The sequence below is a fragment of the Balaenoptera physalus genome, assembly GCF_965194825.1.
Source record: "Balaenoptera physalus genome assembly, chromosome: 20".
Lineage (NCBI taxonomy): Eukaryota > Metazoa > Chordata > Mammalia > Artiodactyla > Balaenopteridae > Balaenoptera > Balaenoptera physalus.
The window spans coordinates 19,942,010-19,958,544 of record NC_138901.1 but is presented as its reverse complement, the minus strand read 5'-3'; the positions used below and the strand labels follow the sequence as shown (position 1 = coordinate 19,958,544).

The following is a 16,535-nucleotide window of genomic DNA, read 5'->3' as shown; positions in this document are numbered from 1 at the left end:
AGATTAAGACAGTTGTACAAGAAGTAGTGGACAGCAAGACTGTGTCATCTAAAGTTAAAGAAGTGGAAGAAAGTATGTAAATGGCTGCCAGAAGGTGCTGCTGCTGAGTTTTTGAAAGAAACGTAGCTATAACTTTTGCTGCCTACGAGAAAGCGGCAACAGAAAGCACCATTAATGCTTCGTAGTGATTAGAAGAAGGGAAAAAGCCCATTTATCCATCTCTGTAATTGAATATAAATGTTTCACTCAGAGGAGCTGCAAATTGCCTGCAAAAATGAAATCCAATGAGCACTAGGATATTTAAAATATCATTACTGCCACCTTTACCACAAAATGCATTAACCACAAGCTATAGATCACCTAATATCAATTCATTAATGTTCCTGAAAATTATAGCACACTTCAATTCTACTAAACCTTACAGAGCAGAGGAGTCTCTGCAAACTGTAAATGAACCTCTCTCTAATTCCTCCTGTTTCTGAATTGCAAAATCTCCTTTCAGGGGTCCCTGGATTCTTGAGTCAATTTCCTGGTTAATTTCATTATCAGCTAATTTTTAATTATCTTGGTTAATTTTCAATATCAGTATAATTTTCTAGCTTTAAATTATATCTGCTTTTTTCCCCCCATTGTCTCCACTGCCCTTTAAAACTGAACTCGGCTCTTTGAATAATTTGAGAGTCAAATTCCAAACGTAATCGCTGAGCAGAATAAGAATGAAGCACATTATGCTTGAAATGGAAGTAGATTAAAAGCAAAATTAGCAAAACCTTTCTCAAGGCAGAATGCTTCTCTTTATGATAATAAACTGCATAAAGCATCATCGAGTGCTTTCTTTCTTTACATGGTAATTGTATGTTATGAAATGTTTCTATTTTTTTAATAACAGTTTTAATGAAGTATAATCCACACACCATAAGATTCATCCTTGTAAAGTATGCAGTTCAGTCGTCTTTAGTATCTTCACAGGATTGTGCAGCCATCACCACTATCTAATCTTAGAGCATTTTCATCACCCCAAAAAGAAGCTCCATTAGCAGTCACCCCAATCCTCTTCCCCCCAGGCCCTGACAACCGCTAATCTATTTGCTCTCTCTATGGATTTGCCTAATCTAGACATTTCATATAAATGGAATCATACAATGTGTTCTTTTGTACACAAATGTTCATAGCAGCATTATTCATAATAGCCCCAAAGCGTAAACAACTCAAATGCCCATCAACTGATGAATGGATAAACAAAATGTGGTATATCCCTACAATAGAATAGTATTCTGCAATAAAAAGACTGAAGTACTGATACTTGCTACAACATGGATGAACCTTAAAAACATGATGCTAAATGAAAGAAACCAGATACAAAAGGTCACATATTGTATTCTAGTGAGCATTCTAAATTCTAAATTTCACTAAATTTGCATTTTAGTGAGTAATAACTGCCTTGCAAATGTTTCCAGGAAAAAATAAATTTGCCCTCTATCATTGTATTCTAGTAAATGAATAGCTTGGATTTAAATTTTAATATTTAAGTTTGTAAATAAATAGGATTTTGAGGGACTTCCCTGGTGGTGCAGTGGTTAAGAATCTGCCTGCCAATGCAGGAGACACGGGTTCGAGCCCTGGTCCAGGAAGATCCAACGTGCCGCAGAGCAACTAAGCCCGTGTGCCACAACTACTGAGCCCGCAAGCCACAACTACTGAAGTCCATGCACCTAGACCCCATGCTTCACAACAAGAGAAGCCACTGCAATGAGAAGCCCACGCACCACAATGAAGAGTAGCCCCCGCTCACCGCAACTAGAGAAAGCCCATGAGCAGCAACAAAGACCCAACGAAGCCAAAAATTAAAAAAAAAAAAAAAAAAGGATTTTGAGTGTGATTATTATATTGAAAATAATAATGTGATTCACTTAGGATAGTAATATCTACCCTTTTATTGAGCACTTACTATGAACTAAACAGTGTGCCAGCATTTTATATGCATTTCTCATTTAATCTTCACAATTAAATTAAAATCTTCTACCCATGAGGTAGAGGGTATTAGGTTGAATCATATGAACTTGCCAATATGGGATCATTTTTGACCTTCAAAAATAGCAGTTTGACCTTATAGTATTACCTCCATTTTACCTATAAGGACAAATGAGAATTATATATGAAGACATGAAATAAGTACTTTCCCAAAGTCGCAGTTACCAAGTAACAGAGAAAGACTGAACCTCAGGGCTGTTTGTCTAAAGTCATGATACCTTTTTAAGCAACTAATTATGTGACAAATAATTACTGGGTCACACTTGAAATGAATTCCTATCCTTAGTTGTTTTGTTGTTTTCTAATTGTCATTTTCACTAGCCAGACACTTACAACACCCAATTGTCACAAATGTCCAGCTAACATCACACACAAGATTTGATTCAGCACAATTTTTGTCAGAAAAGATATTATTTTCACCCCTTCTCTTCCCTTTCCTTTTCAAAGAAGTAAAGAGGTTTCACTCATTTTTTTTTCTTCATTTCCTTCCAAGTCACTTTAGTTAGTAAATTACTTTTAAAGATGTTAAGAACTTTTAGAAGTGAATTCTTTTTCACATACCAAGACACATTTCCTGAAACTGACATGCAAATACCAGACATTGTGAGTCTAATTAATAAAAAACTTGCAGGAGATGGGTTTGAAATTCACTAGGCATGGCCATTGTCATATGGCAATAATGATGCTTTGTCAAAGGAGGTAGAATTATTATTTTTGACTCAATTTCCTATCATAAAAAAAGGAAGATTAATCCTCACCTTTTGGTCTATCTTTAGTTTCTTCCACGTAATCTTTCAAAGAAAGTAGATGAGACCACACATACACATGGAACCAGATGGTTCTAACCTCCAGTTCTACCAGTAGTTACTGTGTGAAAGTGAAGCATTAATCTCTGTATCTGTCTCTACTTCTTTTTTTTTTTTTTAATGTATCTATACTTCTTATACAAGTTAAGAACCAGAACAGCACAATCCTACTTCTGACAGGCGTACAGATCCAGAGAACGTTTGTAGGTCTTTATATACAGGTCTCTGTATCACACATTAGAATCATCATCAATGTGTTTCAGGACTTTATATGAAATCAGCAGTGCAGAAGTGGAGCTATCAAATGCAGAGAGAACCCCTAGAGGTGAAGTTAGGATGGAGAGAATTATGCTTTTTTTCTGGGCTTTGGGAATTACTTCCTCACTGAGTCTTTACAACATTTAAAAAGAAGAATGACATGAAATGATATAAAATCAAAACTTTACCAGTCAGGCTTCCCTGGTGGCACAGTGGTTAAGAATCCGCCTGCCAACGCAGGGGACATGGGTTCAAGCCCTGGTCCGGGAAGATCCCACATGCCACGGAGCAACTAAGCCCATGGCCACAACTACTGAAGCCCGCGCGCCTAGAGCCGGTGCTCCGCAACAAGAGAAGCCACCGCAATGAGAAGCCCACACACTGCAACAAAGAGTAGCCCCCGCTCACCACAACTAAAGAATGCCCACGCGGCAAGGAACACCCAACGCACCCAAAAATAAATGAATAAAAATAAAGTTCCCTTTAAAAAAAAAAAAACTTTACCAGTGGATACTCTCTGCTCTCACTCTTACTCACTGGAGGCAGTCTCAGGTACCTGATTACACCCTGAAATAACAATTCCAACTTAAGGCATTGGTAAGCTATTTCTATTTTTTAATTTCCCTTTAAACATCTGTTTTCTCTCTCCTAGGCTCACTTCCAAAATTCACCTTACCAGGGTATTATTTTATCTTCCTCCTCGTCTCTCTCACAATCCTCCCCTGCTTTTGAGAACCACTGAGCTGTGAAATCCAGAAATTATCCTCAAGTGTGACCACCAGGATCCTTGTTCATCCTCATCTCAAAAGCACAGCATAAAAGTCAGTAACTCAGTATTCTTTCATTCAGTCACAGGATCTTAAAATGTTATTCAAAGCAAAAAAGAAAGGTATCATCTACCAAGCAATCAGTAAATTGCACAGAGTGGAAGGTTTTTTTGTTTTTTGTTTTTTTGCCGCACCTGGCAGCTTGCAGGATCTTAGTTCCCCGACCAGGGATCGAACCCGGCGCCAGCAGTGAAAGCGCCAAGTCCTAACCACTGGACCGCCAGGGAATTCCAGTGAAAGGTCTGTCTTTAAGAGAAAGAATTCAGGAGGAAAATCCTGCAAACAAAGACCAGGAAACTAACCAATCTGACATGAGAAGATGAGCACATGTTTTACTTAATAAAAATCTAGAGATTTACAAATGCCATATAAATAATAATCCTCATTTTGAATATTCTCTAAACTCTACAAAAATGGAAGATATAATTCTTTTGAACAGTCACCCAAGTTGTAGTCATATTCCTCTGTGCCTCAACTTATGTAATTTTGCCAACAAGCCCATTTTATACATTCCCACCCTCCTGCATTTTTACAGCTGTCAAAGAAAGTTACGTTCACTTCTAAAAACTCTAAAATAGAGGCTTAATTATTTAACTTAGCCTTCCCTCCCCCCACAAAAAAAAGCCACTGAGAAGAAATATTTCTCTTTTCAACTTCTGAAGTTGCTCCCCATTCATAATTGGATTCAGAATAAATCTTGGTCAAAGCATACCAGTAAATTAGAGCAAAGTCATGTTCAAATGAAATGAATTTTAAATGACACATTCAAATATATTAAGGATTAAGTTCTTTCAAGTGAAATAACTCTAAGTGTGCAAGAATGAAGTTTAGCCAAATACTAGGCTAAGACTCAGGATAGAAAATGAAGTAGACATAGCACTTACCTGAGAAGCTTACAGTCTAGGATAATATATATGTATAGAAACACAAAGGTATAATGTGTAAACATAATGTATAGATATTGAACAAGATTATTTAAAATTTACATATAAGCATTAGAGTTGGAAAGTATACATTTCAGCACTAAATTGATTCCAAGTTCAAACATTCAAGTTAATCATATTCCCATATTATGTGATATCATGAAGTTACAATTCTGAATTTGGCACATTCCTTCTGACTCTGTAAGCAAGTAATAGTCTGTTTTCATTTCTATGGCAATAAAATGGATTCACTCTGTCTCAGGGGGATGTTACTTGTGAGAGACTAATAATTTACAGCTATAATGTCAAGTCCCTGGGTGGGAAGTGCAAGTTTAACTAGTACTCCATAAGACCTCTGGAGATGTGGCTACATGTCAAAAGGTATAACTAAAAACACATTTGCCTATAGGTTCCCAAGATTTCATTTGTGACGCCATTTCTGATAAACCATGAAGAGTAGATCACTGGGTCTCAGGCTGTACACTGAGAAATGAAATTCAAAGAGAAAGCTTTTTTTGTAAATGAAAGAGCTAAAACTCCTGGCTGACGTGCAGGGCAGAAACCCAGTCTCATGATTTGGGGGTCAGAGTGACCCTCTGTCCTTTTTGTTTTCACTGCAAGCAGCAGGGTTGTGTTGTCTATAGAAGGCACTGCAGACCCAGATCCTATCTTGGCCGTCTCCTGGCTGTGTGGCCTTGAATAAGTCATTTAACATCCTCACCCTCAGATTGTTCTTCTGTAAAATGGGATAAAAATATCCACCTTAAGAGGTTGACACAAAGGTTAAAAATAATGTCTGTAGTTCACCTGCCCAATGTCTAGAACATATTAAGTACACAATAACTACTAATGATTCAAACAAGGACAAGATCAGAAAAAAAACGCTTGTAATGCCAGTAATCGTTTAAAGGGATCCTTGGTAAAAATCTCCATATAAAGCTGGGGCCCCTGGCATTTCCACTTAACAAGTTTCCATTCTCTCAAGAAATGGAACAAATGGACGGATTATGGCCTCTCTCTTCAAGCTGAGTCTGCATTGGATTGCTGTTTCCTTTCTGTATCTATGGTGAATGAGAATATGTAAATTCTGCAAATTTCTTGCTTAAAAACCCCTTTATTTAGACATCCCACTTGCTTGCTCTTTGTGAAGTGTATAAGTTAGGAGAAAATATGTCCCTTGGCATATCTCCCTTCTATAAAAAGGTAAAAGGAAGTTGTAGTTGGATTTCACTCTGAGTTCATCATTCCTGTTCCTAGGAAAGTGATAAAAAAAAAAGGGGGGGGGGGGTCACAAGATCCTTCCATTTGCCAGAACTGATACTCTAGAGGTCTGACATGGGCTTCAAGTGGAACCTCTCTGCATTTGCCCCCGAATCACCAGTGGGCACAGCTGGCTCTAGCTGTTCATAGGACTATTCACAGAATTGAAGAACCTCACCCTTCAGGGAGGCTGGAGTCAGAGCAGATAATATCTGGATATTTGGGGGTTAAGGGGTTGAGGATACGAGCACTGATACAATTTCAGTAAACAAAAAGATCAATTGTTTTTCGATACACTAGCAAAGCTGGCGGTAGAGCAGTGAACCAGCAGACAAGGCTCCTGATTTCATGGAGTTTAATAAGAAGGTCAAACTTCATGTAAAGGAAGACCTGCTGGAAATACTATCATATTCTACTCAAAAATAGCATTTTTCAATATTTAAGAGGTCTTCTTTCTGCATCAGAAAAAGAGAAACCATGCAACAACCTAATGACAAGACTTTCAAATCTTTGAAAATTTAAATTCCAGTATCAATCTGGAAAATGCGTTTGTTCCCCACCTTCCACCAGTGTGTTTCACAACAGTTTCTGAAGCTATATTCTGCTAGAAGATACACTACATCGCGATCAGATGGTTTATACTGAGTTTTCTAAAGGAAACGGGTAGGAAATATGAGTGAACTTTAAGAAGCTTAAGACTTAGGAAGAAATATTCATTAGTTTATCCATTCAGCAGTCACTCTTTGCTTTCCTACTGTGCCTAAGACACTGGGCAGTGCTGAGAATACAAGCAATAGAATAATCTGATGAAAAATTCCTTATGACAACCTATCTGTACTCCACCCAGATTTCTTCTTTCTATCACAAATATGTAATGGGAACAATTATTCAATTAGTTCTATACCAATGAATTGTCAATGTGCATAAACCATTTTCTTGTTGAGCTGGCCAAAAAAGGTGGCGGGGGAGGGGAGACACATATTTTGAATGGAGAGAGTGAACTTTTCAACGGCAACACCCATTCGGTGACCTATAAAAGGTTAGCCTTCCTGCCTGGCTGCCACTGCACCGTCCCTGGCTGTGGGTCTCTCGAGCAGCACCATGTCACTCTCCGTGCGCACCTCTGGGCTGTCCCAGCGGCTGTCCTCCCAAAGTGGGACACTGGGCAGAGCCAGGGGCATTTCTGCCTCAAGCATCGGAAGCAGCTACGGGGGAAGTGCCTTTGGCTTTGGAGGCAGCTGTGGGGGAGGCTTTTCAGCTGCTTCCATGTTCGGTTCTAGCTCTGGCTTTGGTGGTGGCTCTGGAAGTTCCTTTGCAGGAGGACTGGGCACTGGTTATGCAGGAGGCAGGGGAGGTGGCTTTGGAAGCCTGGGGATTGGATTTGGGGGAAGCCCAGGATGGGGCTCTCTAGGGATTCTCTCTGGCAATGATGGAGGCCTTCTTTCTGGATCAGAAAAGGAAACTATGCAAAATCTTAATGACAGATTGGCTTCCTACCTGGATAAGGTTCGAGCTCTAGAAGAGGCTAACGCTGACCTAGAAAACAAAATTCGAGAATGGTACGGAACACGAGGACCTGGGACTGGAGACCCCAGGTCACAGAATGATTACAGTAAATATTATCTGTTGATTGAAGACCTCAGGAATAAGGTAACAAAATGGCTTTTTAGAGGGGCTTTGGGAATTATTTTTTACTTTTCTTTTTTGCTATTTCAATATTTTACAGTCATAAAGCACCTAAAACTTAGATATCTTTCCATTCAACTGTATTTGGAATAATTTCTCATCTTAAGATATTTAGTTTCATTTTATCATTTACCATAAAGTGATTGTTTTTTACCACTACCTTTTCTGGGGGAAATGTATGTTTCTTAATTTTTAAATAATATTCTCTACACATATTTTCTTTTAAAAAGTTAACTGCCTTAAACCCTTAATAAAATAGCATCATAACATCACCTAAAATTTTCCAGTCAAAGATATATTTGCAAAACACTATCTTTTACGACCTCACTTTGTGTGTCTTCCCCTGTTTTGCCAGATCATTTCTGACAGCACTGCAAACGCCCAGCTCCTCTTGCAGATCGACAACGCAAAACTGGCTGCCGAAGACTTCAGAATGAAGTGAGTAGAATAAAAGAAAGACTAATGAGGATTAACATGCCCCAGTATCTCTTCTTTTTCTCTATTTTCCTGCCTTCATTGATGGCAAATATTTCCAAGCTTCTGCAGTTCACATGCTCCATACATTTAATGTTTTGGTAAATTCACATTGGGCATTCTATTAGAAAGTAACTAGATTCAAACACAATTCACATGACGTGTCCTTAGTTATAAAGTACTTAAACCCAGGGCTATGGATTGACATATTTGACATTTGTTATTGACTCATGTTGCGACATGATAATTCCACCAGTGTCCTAAACCTCAAACTTCCATGCATCAAAATGAATTACTAATGTTTTTGCCTGGGCGTTCAATGAAGTGACCTTTTTCCCGATGACACATACAACTAAAATATTAAACAGGCATTTATTTTTATATTACCTCCTCCTTTCCCATACGCCACCCTCAGACATAAGGAGAAAATACTAACGTCCTTTTTGCTCTGCAAAACTTCCTCACAGGATGTGGCAGTGGTGATGATCCTGAACCTTAGTACGAGTTACTAAAGAAGTCTCACTGTTTTAAATTAAACCATGAATAAAGGTTAAGCAAGATGACTAATTATTATTTAATTTTCAACCGCTTTTAGGATTCCATCAGAAACTCCGCCTAGAGAGGGCCTGCTACTTACTGTTCATAGCCAGGGCAGCCAGCCAGAGGGGAAGAGGTAGCCTGGGATGCGGTGCTATTGCGGTTCATTGCTGGTAGAAAAGTATCACTTCCTAATTCTTTCACTTCTCTCCAACTGAGCAGCAACCTGTCATTTAAAAAAAGGAAAAGAAAAAGTTAGAAAAGCAAAAACAGTATCATGCATTACAATGCTGCTAAATTTATACGCAAAACAGCCCTGAAGATCGCAGGGGGCTTATTCAAATGGGTGTGTTGATTCCCTGGACTGTTTTGCACTTGGTTTTCAGATACGAAAATGAGCTGGCCCTGCGCCAGAACGTGGAGGCCGACATCAATGGCCTGCGCAGGGTGCTGGACGAGATGACCCTGGCCAGAGCTGACCTGGAGACGCAGATCGAGACCCTGAATGAGGAGCTGGCCTACCTCCGGAAGAACCACGAGGAGGTCAGTCAGAAAGCACAGTTCTCTAAACTGCTTTTTTCTACGAGACTCAAAAATTACAATTTCAAATTTATAAATCTGGAGTTGAAGAGATATGCAGGATACACTATCCCCCTGTTAAGATGACCATTTGTTTTGAAGTTGTGGTGGTGGTTTCTGTTAAAGTTTAACACATTAGAGGCACTTTTTGATTTTGTCATTTTCATCATTTGGTAAGGACAATAGAATTTTAATTGTCCTGATTTAGTGATTTCTTAAAATATAGTATTTTTATTCATTAGCTAGGAAAAAAATGTTAAAAGGCTGACATTGCACTATCTAGTGAATAAAATTCTGGAAGGATCGAAGAATTAATCTTTTTTGTCATAGAAAATAAAAGGAGATACTTATCAAGAAAAAGATATAGTATTTTTAAAGTTCAAAAATAAAAGTCTACCAATAATACATACTGTTATATATGTTAGAGAAAGGAATTACACCCAGCGGAATACACACATGGAACTCTGATATACCGCAACGTATATAAGTAATCATGCATGACCCTGGCACTAGGCTCCTAAAGAGCTTTCCACTGTATAGCAATGACTATGGTACAAACAGTGGGCAAGCCCAGGGACCGTCTGCAGCCCTCGGTTTGGCAGCTGTAGTTGAAAACCCCGGGTACATTTCCACCAGGCCTTCCCTTCTTGTAAAGGTTGTGGAGCCCCAAGAAGCAGGGCCAACTCATCCATCAGGCATGGTAGGCACAGCACCCAGGACCCGCGGTGAGCTTAGGGGCCCGTGAAAATGTCTTAAGTTCTTTCAAAATCAGAATAAAAATACGAATTTTAGGTAAAACATGTTTGAATATATTGTACTGATAGGTTTGTCTTTATACCAACTATGTTTTGTGGAGGAAGGGGCCCACGAAAGTCACAATGGGCCCCTGCGCCCCTCTCTCTCACTCGCTGTCCCCAGGAGCTCCAAAGCTTCCGGGCCGGCGGCCCAGGCCAGGTCAACGTAGAAATGGACGCTGCCCCCGGAGTGGACCTCACGAGCCTCCTTAACGACATGCGGGGGCAGTATGAAGCCATAGCCGAGCAGAACCGGGAGGATGCGGAAGCCTGGTTCATTGAAAAGGTACCACTAACAAAGACAAAAGGCGTTTGATACGCTTGCCCTAAAGACGGGGGACAGGAGCAGGGCTGGCTCACGTCCCCTCGCCCCTCTTTGCTGTGGCAGAGCGGCGAGCTCAGGAAGGAGATTAGCAGCAACACCGAGGAGCTTCAGTGCAGCAAGAGCGTGGTCACCGACCTGCGGCGCGTGCTTCAAAACCTGGAGATCGAGCTCCAGTCCCAGTTCGCCATGGTACGGCGCGCCCCAAAAGACGCGGCTTCCTTTCGCCTTGCAAAGGAAATGTTGCGTCCAAATTAGCAAGGCCATTGGCTGCCTTCCGCATTTCGGTCCCCTCCATTGTTACGTCTGTGCCATTTCCCTCCCCCGTGCAGAAGAAATCCCTGGAGGACTCGCTGGCCGAAACCGAGGGCGACTACTGCGGGCAGCTGTCCCAGGCGCGGCAGCTCATCGGCAGCCTGGAGGAGCAGCTGCTCCAAGTGCGCGCCGACGCCGAGCGCCAGAGCGCCGACTACCAGCTGCTGCTGAACATCAAGGCCCGTCTGGAGCTGGAGATCGAGACCTACCGCCGCCTGCTGGACGGAGAAGCGCAAGGGTGAATAGATAACTGAGGCTGAAAGTAACCTCAATGGCTGACGGACCGCGGACACTGATGCAGTGTGGGGGCAATAGAAGTGGGAAGGGTTCTTTAGTCGACAGAAAATAACACATCTAGTAAAGACATGCCTTAGATTTGTTAAATGCTGTACATTTTGCAAAGTGTTGTCACCCGTTATCTTCCCTGATAAAAGTTAATAAAATGCTGGGATGAACAATGGCATCACAGACAGAGGCATACTGCAGATGAGTATTAGAAAAATCAACCGTCCGAGTTCTGATGTTAATGCCCCGATGCTGAGAATGACATCAAATCACAGCCACGCAACCCCCCTTAGACCTACTGTAGCGAACTTTCCAAAAGTAATAACAACCTGGACTAGTGGGAAGAATTCAGGACTGTAAATCAGGAAACCAGATCTTCCATTAATTGCCAGTTTGCTTCACTTTAAGAGCCCATTTTAGGCAGGGTTTGAAAGCAAAGGTGCACTGCACCAGCTGATTACCCTCAGGGTGCATCATTCAATCATTCTTCATCAAGAAATGTATAATACTTTCTCCAGTTGGCCATTTTTTAAGCTCAAATAGCAAATTCCTTATTCCCTCTCATTCCAGAAAGCATCATGTGATATCAACTCCCTTGTTTTCTTTACAGTGACTGTTTGGATGAAAGTTCCCATGTGACAGCCCCCACATCTCAAGCACCGTCAACTGATTCCTCCAAAGGTATGCAGATTCCCTAAGAAGCACTTAGAATAAGTCAGAATCACATCTATTAATGACTAAAACTGTAAGATCTCATTGGATAGTGCAGTGTTATTACTAAGTTAAATTTAAAGTATATTTGTATTCAGAGCAAAGGAAAAATATTTATGCATTCCTGCAGAAAAATTAGTAGTCTGTTCTGTGTTAAAACTTTTGGCAAGCTCAGGAAGGAAAAAAAAATCTACAAAGTATTATGAGAATCATAAACACTTTTTAAATTTTAAAAAGAAAAATATTTTCATTTGTGCACAACACTGAATACATTTTATTAAATAAAATGCATTTCGTTTAGAATGCAAAAGTCACTTTTGAAAGTTTAAATTTGATGGACTGTATCAGTCAATACCTAATTTAGAAGCTTAAGTTAAACAACCAATTTTAGATGAATATTTGAAACACTAACTTTTGCCCTCTTTGTTCCATTTTTATCTTTAGACCCTACCAGAGCCCGAAAAATCAAGACAATTGTGCAGGAAGTGGTGAATGGTGAGGTGGTCTCATCCCAAGTTCAGGAAGTTGAAGAACTAATATAAAATTTCACAAGATCTGCCCCATGATTGGTTCCTTAGGAACAAGAAATTTACAAGTAGAAATTATTCCTTTTAGAGTAAGATGATACATTAGTTCAATCTCTATTTCTGTTTGTTTCATTTTCTTTGGATTCCCTATTCACTTTGAGTCTTTTTTGGCCTTCGGAAACAAAATTTAATTACAAATAATTGTGGAAATGTTGGTCTTTATAACAAATCAAAATTGCCTTACATCTTTCTGGACCTAGAGTAGTCTTTTAATAAACTTTCTTCTAGTGACCTGGAACATATTTTTAATCACCGGACTTTGATCAAGTAGCATCGTTTTTAAAAAGTTAATCTTAATAAAAGATGCATGGTAATAATGTGAAGTGTGTACCTCCTTGACTCCAACAATAGTGTCAAGGGCGTAGAGAGAGGTTTGTGAAATACTAATTATTAGTAGTAGATAAACACTGAGATAAAGATGTGGAAGTGGGAGATTATGCTAAGAAGATTCTTTTAGAAGTTCTTTCCTTTTTACATCAGCCCATCAAGGTTACCAAAAAAATTGTATTGTTCACTACACAGGATAACATTTGTCCTGTTCTTTTTCTAGCACTTTCTTTCATTCAGTCAAAAAACACTTATAAACTCCCATAGTGTGCCAAACTCAAGCCTCAAAGGTGAATAAAGATATGGTCCTTGCCTGGGGGAGTTCCCAACTGAGGGCAGAGATAGACATCTACTGGGAACAGTGATACAGTGAGATAGGGCGGATAGAAGTTCAAAGGATACTCGGAGGAAGTAAAATTTGTGAGGAGGCAACCAAATGCTTCATACAGAAACCAACCAGGCAGAGAAGGGAGAAAGGGAACAGAGGAAGTACATAAGAAAGGACACAGGGGCGTAAACAAACACTGCTTTGATGGCCTTTCTCCTGTTGGGCACCAGCAAGGCCCAGGGTGGGGTTACTATTGGGGTGGGGCAGACCCACAAGTCAATAACAGATGTCATGTTCTGGGTTGGGGCAGAAGGTGGCCAAAGTCTAATAAGCCTGAGTAGACAGTGGTTCAATCTGGGTTGCCAAATTCAAAACCCTAAAAGGAAAATGAGAGCAAGATTTAACAATTAAGAGCCTGATCTCTGAAGCCAGACTGGGTTCAAATTCTGACCCTAATACTTAATAGCAAGTTAACTTAACCTCTTGCCTGCTTCTGTTTCCTGATCTTTAAAGTGGGGTGAGTTTGTGAAGATTAAATGAGGTAACATACATAAAACAGTAGGAACAGTCCCTGGCACTTAGAAGTACTCAATATTTGTGTCCTATTATTATTTACTGTGTGTAACCAAAATGTTATGGAGAAACCAGGGGAACTGATAAGCAAGGAGCGTCAAAGGAGCAGAAAGGAGAGGAGAGAGTCAGGAAAGCCTGGACGCATTCCAGCACTGGCTGCAAAAACCCACAGAAGATTATTATGTCATTTTCAGCTGACTTGCTTCCATATGCAGCTTTCTGAAGTCACACTTCTTTTTAAATTTGCTAGTGATCTCAGATGCTCCATTCATCTTACTTTATTACGCATGGCAATTCAGCTCTCTGTCTAGACCTCACCTTCCAGAACTAATGCTAGGAGAACCTTACCTTTCAGACCTAAAGAGATTATCAAGGTCTTTTCCTGCACAAGCTCCATAGCCCCCAAGGAATAAATGATGCCACTTCCTGGTACTCAAAAGTGGCTGCAAATAGTTACTGCTTTAAACAGCATCTGTTTTCCTTACAACTACATCTGAATTGTGGGAAACTCCAAGGAGAAAGGGATTTTGCAGATGTATAAATTCGGTGGTCATTTCCTAGCTATTATCCTAGTTTCTCAGCCTTCCCTTCTTTTGGGAATATTTTCTCTACTGGGCTCCCAAAAGCATCACCTCACTGGAAGCTTTTTCTCAGACTCTTCTTTGTGACTTCTGAATGTTGACTTAATCCTATTGTCTTCTCTCTCTACACTCACTCCCTAGGTGGCCTCATCCAATCCCATGGCTTTAAAGTAACCATCTATGGATGGATGTTACCTAGACTCATTGTGGTGACCATTTCCCAATGTATACAAATATTAAATCATTATGTTGTATACCTAACACTATTAATATAATGTTATATGTCAATTATACCTCAATGAAATAAATAGATAAAGTAACCACCTATGTATAAATAGATAAAGTAACCACTCCTTGTGGTAACCTCCAAGATGGTCCCAATGAGCCTCACCTCCTGGTACCCATGCCCCTGAGCATTGTTCCCTCCCACAATGAGTAAAGCAGACCTACTGAAGGAGTGACAGTGTGTGAATTCCAAAGTTAGGTCACAAAAGCATTTCTGTCTGGCTTGGTCTCTTGGATTGCTCATTCTGGGGGAAATTGGCTGCCCTTAAGTTATACTGTGAGGGAAAAAATCTATTTTAAAAAAATCAGTGATTTCACAAAATTTCCCACTGAAAAACCAATAGCTAGCATCTCCTGGAATAGCCAGCAAGTTAAAAATCACAATCCTATTCTGATAAAATCTTAGAATATTCTATAGTCTTCAGTTGGCAAAGGAAGCATTAGATTTCTTATTATTTAAGTTCTCTTTACCCTACTCTCACTGCCAAGAAATGCAGTTAGCATAGAATCCTTATCATGAAAGTCTAGGCCTCATTCACTACACCACAAGCCCTAATTCAACAGATGTGAAAGGTTCTTTCAGACTCAGCAATTAATGAATTGCAGAAATGAGAGGTCTGTCTTAAAGGAAAATAACTCATAAGAAAAAACCCAGGTACAGGATCAGAAAACAAAGACAAGCATATCATTATGATTATTTTAAAATCTAAAATTTTATTAATTTAAATTTTAACTTTTATATGTATTTATTGTGTGTGTAGGCTAGAGAAAGTTCTGGAAAATATTGTATATACTAAATTGTTAGAGTGGTTATCTCTTGGAAATTAATCAAGGTGTTTGAAGAATATTTTTTCTTTTGTACATTTTTTAAATGCTTAACAAACAGTATATGCAACTCTGACAATCAGAGGGAAAATGAATTTTAGTTATCCAGAACAAATGGGTTTGCAAGTAGGTCACAGTAAAAAGGGAACCATCTAGAAAACAAGCATGCATTGCCAAAGCAGTCAAATCTTCAGGCTTTGTAAGAGTGCCACCTACTGGAATCTCAGGATATGAACCTTAAAAAAAATTAATCCTGCTTTTTAAGCCACTTGAGATATGCTGGATACTACAAAATGGGTTTGGGATTTGTTTGTTTGTTTGTTTGTTTTAAGAAAGAGAAAAAGAAAAGAGAAGAAAAAAGCAAACCTGTTTAAAAGTATCAACTTAGTAAATTAACACTTTCTTATTTAAATAAATGGTATTAGTTTCCAGAAAGTCCACCAGTAAAGAGGCAAATTTTATAAGGCATAAAGTAAAAAAGAAATCTAGTAGTTATTTACAGTGGAGAGAACCAGACAGCCAGTCTGAACTACCTAGCCTTTTAAAAATATACTCAAACATCAAATGAAAAAAAATGTATTCATATACCTAAGTAAATGGCTTTTTAATGGGGTAGTAAATGTTTCTTAAATCTTGGTACTGGATCTAGGATTAAAATGTCATTGTTTAATATTAGTATCATAAATTCAATATCAAACTAAAAACCATTAGTATCCTAATTAAATGTATCTTCTCCATCACTACAACTTTTTAATAAAAGCTATGGCTGCAACATTCAGCAACATATTTATAAAAGGATTTTTTATGACCAGAATTCACAGTTGGAAAATAATCACCTGGTGAATAGATAAATTATGGTACATCCATATGATAGAATACAACCTACCCATAAATAAGGATGTACACAAAACCACCATGGATGAATTTCAAGACCATTATGCTGAACAAAAGAAGCTAGACACAAAAGAATATATACTGTATGATTCCATTTATATGAAACTCTGGGGGGGAAAAAAATCTAATCTACAGTGACATAAAACAGATCAGTGGGGACTTCCCTGGTGGTCCAGTGGTTAAGAATACTCCTTCTAATGCAGGGGACTCGGGTTCAATCCCTGGTGGGGGAGCTAAGATCCCACATGCCGGGGGGCAACTAAGCCTGCGAGCTCTGGAGCCCCTGTGCCATAACTAGAGAGAAGCCCGCCCACGCACTCTGAAGAC

At 39.4% G+C, this 16,535-nt stretch overlaps 1 protein-coding gene and 1 long non-coding RNA gene across 16 annotated transcripts in view; one reads left to right on the top strand and one right to left on the bottom strand.

Annotated features, from left to right (window-relative positions):
* The window catches only part of LOC309650789, a 381,028-nt gene that overhangs the window by 277,302 nt on the left and 87,191 nt on the right, over window positions 1–16,535 (bottom strand). For all 15 annotated transcript variants that reach the window (XR_014257705.1, XR_014257706.1, XR_014257707.1 and 12 more), the window contains one exon: window positions 8,903–9,028. This is a non-coding gene — a long non-coding RNA (uncharacterized lncRNA). The remainder of the gene's footprint in view (window positions 1–8,902; window positions 9,029–16,535) is intronic.
* On the top strand, window positions 56–16,399 carry LOC309650784 (keratin, type I cytoskeletal 12-like). The gene is made up of 8 exons (XM_082442539.1): window positions 56–7,755; window positions 8,147–8,229; window positions 9,189–9,345; window positions 10,300–10,461; window positions 10,564–10,689; window positions 10,830–11,050; window positions 11,708–11,778; window positions 12,253–16,399. Exons 1-8 carry the CDS (start codon window positions 7,207–7,209, stop codon window positions 12,348–12,350), a joined length of 1,467 nt encoding a protein of 488 aa, XP_082298665.1. The 5' UTR covers window positions 56–7,206; the 3' UTR covers window positions 12,351–16,399.

What these genes read in the sequence shown, in the direction of transcription:
- LOC309650784 (XM_082442539.1), top strand. Translation starts at nt 7,207, where the DNA reads ATGTCACTCTCCGTGCGCACCTCTGGGCTGTCCCAGCGGCTGTCCTCC. An exon ending in TTGAAGACCTCAGGAATAAG is followed by an intron (nt 7,756 to 8,146) that starts GTAACAAAATGG and finishes CTGTTTTGCCAG; the next exon opens with ATCATTTCTGACAGCACTGC. An exon ending in GCCGAAGACTTCAGAATGAA is followed by an intron (nt 8,230 to 9,188) that starts GTGAGTAGAATA and finishes CTTGGTTTTCAG; the next exon opens with ATACGAAAATGAGCTGGCCC.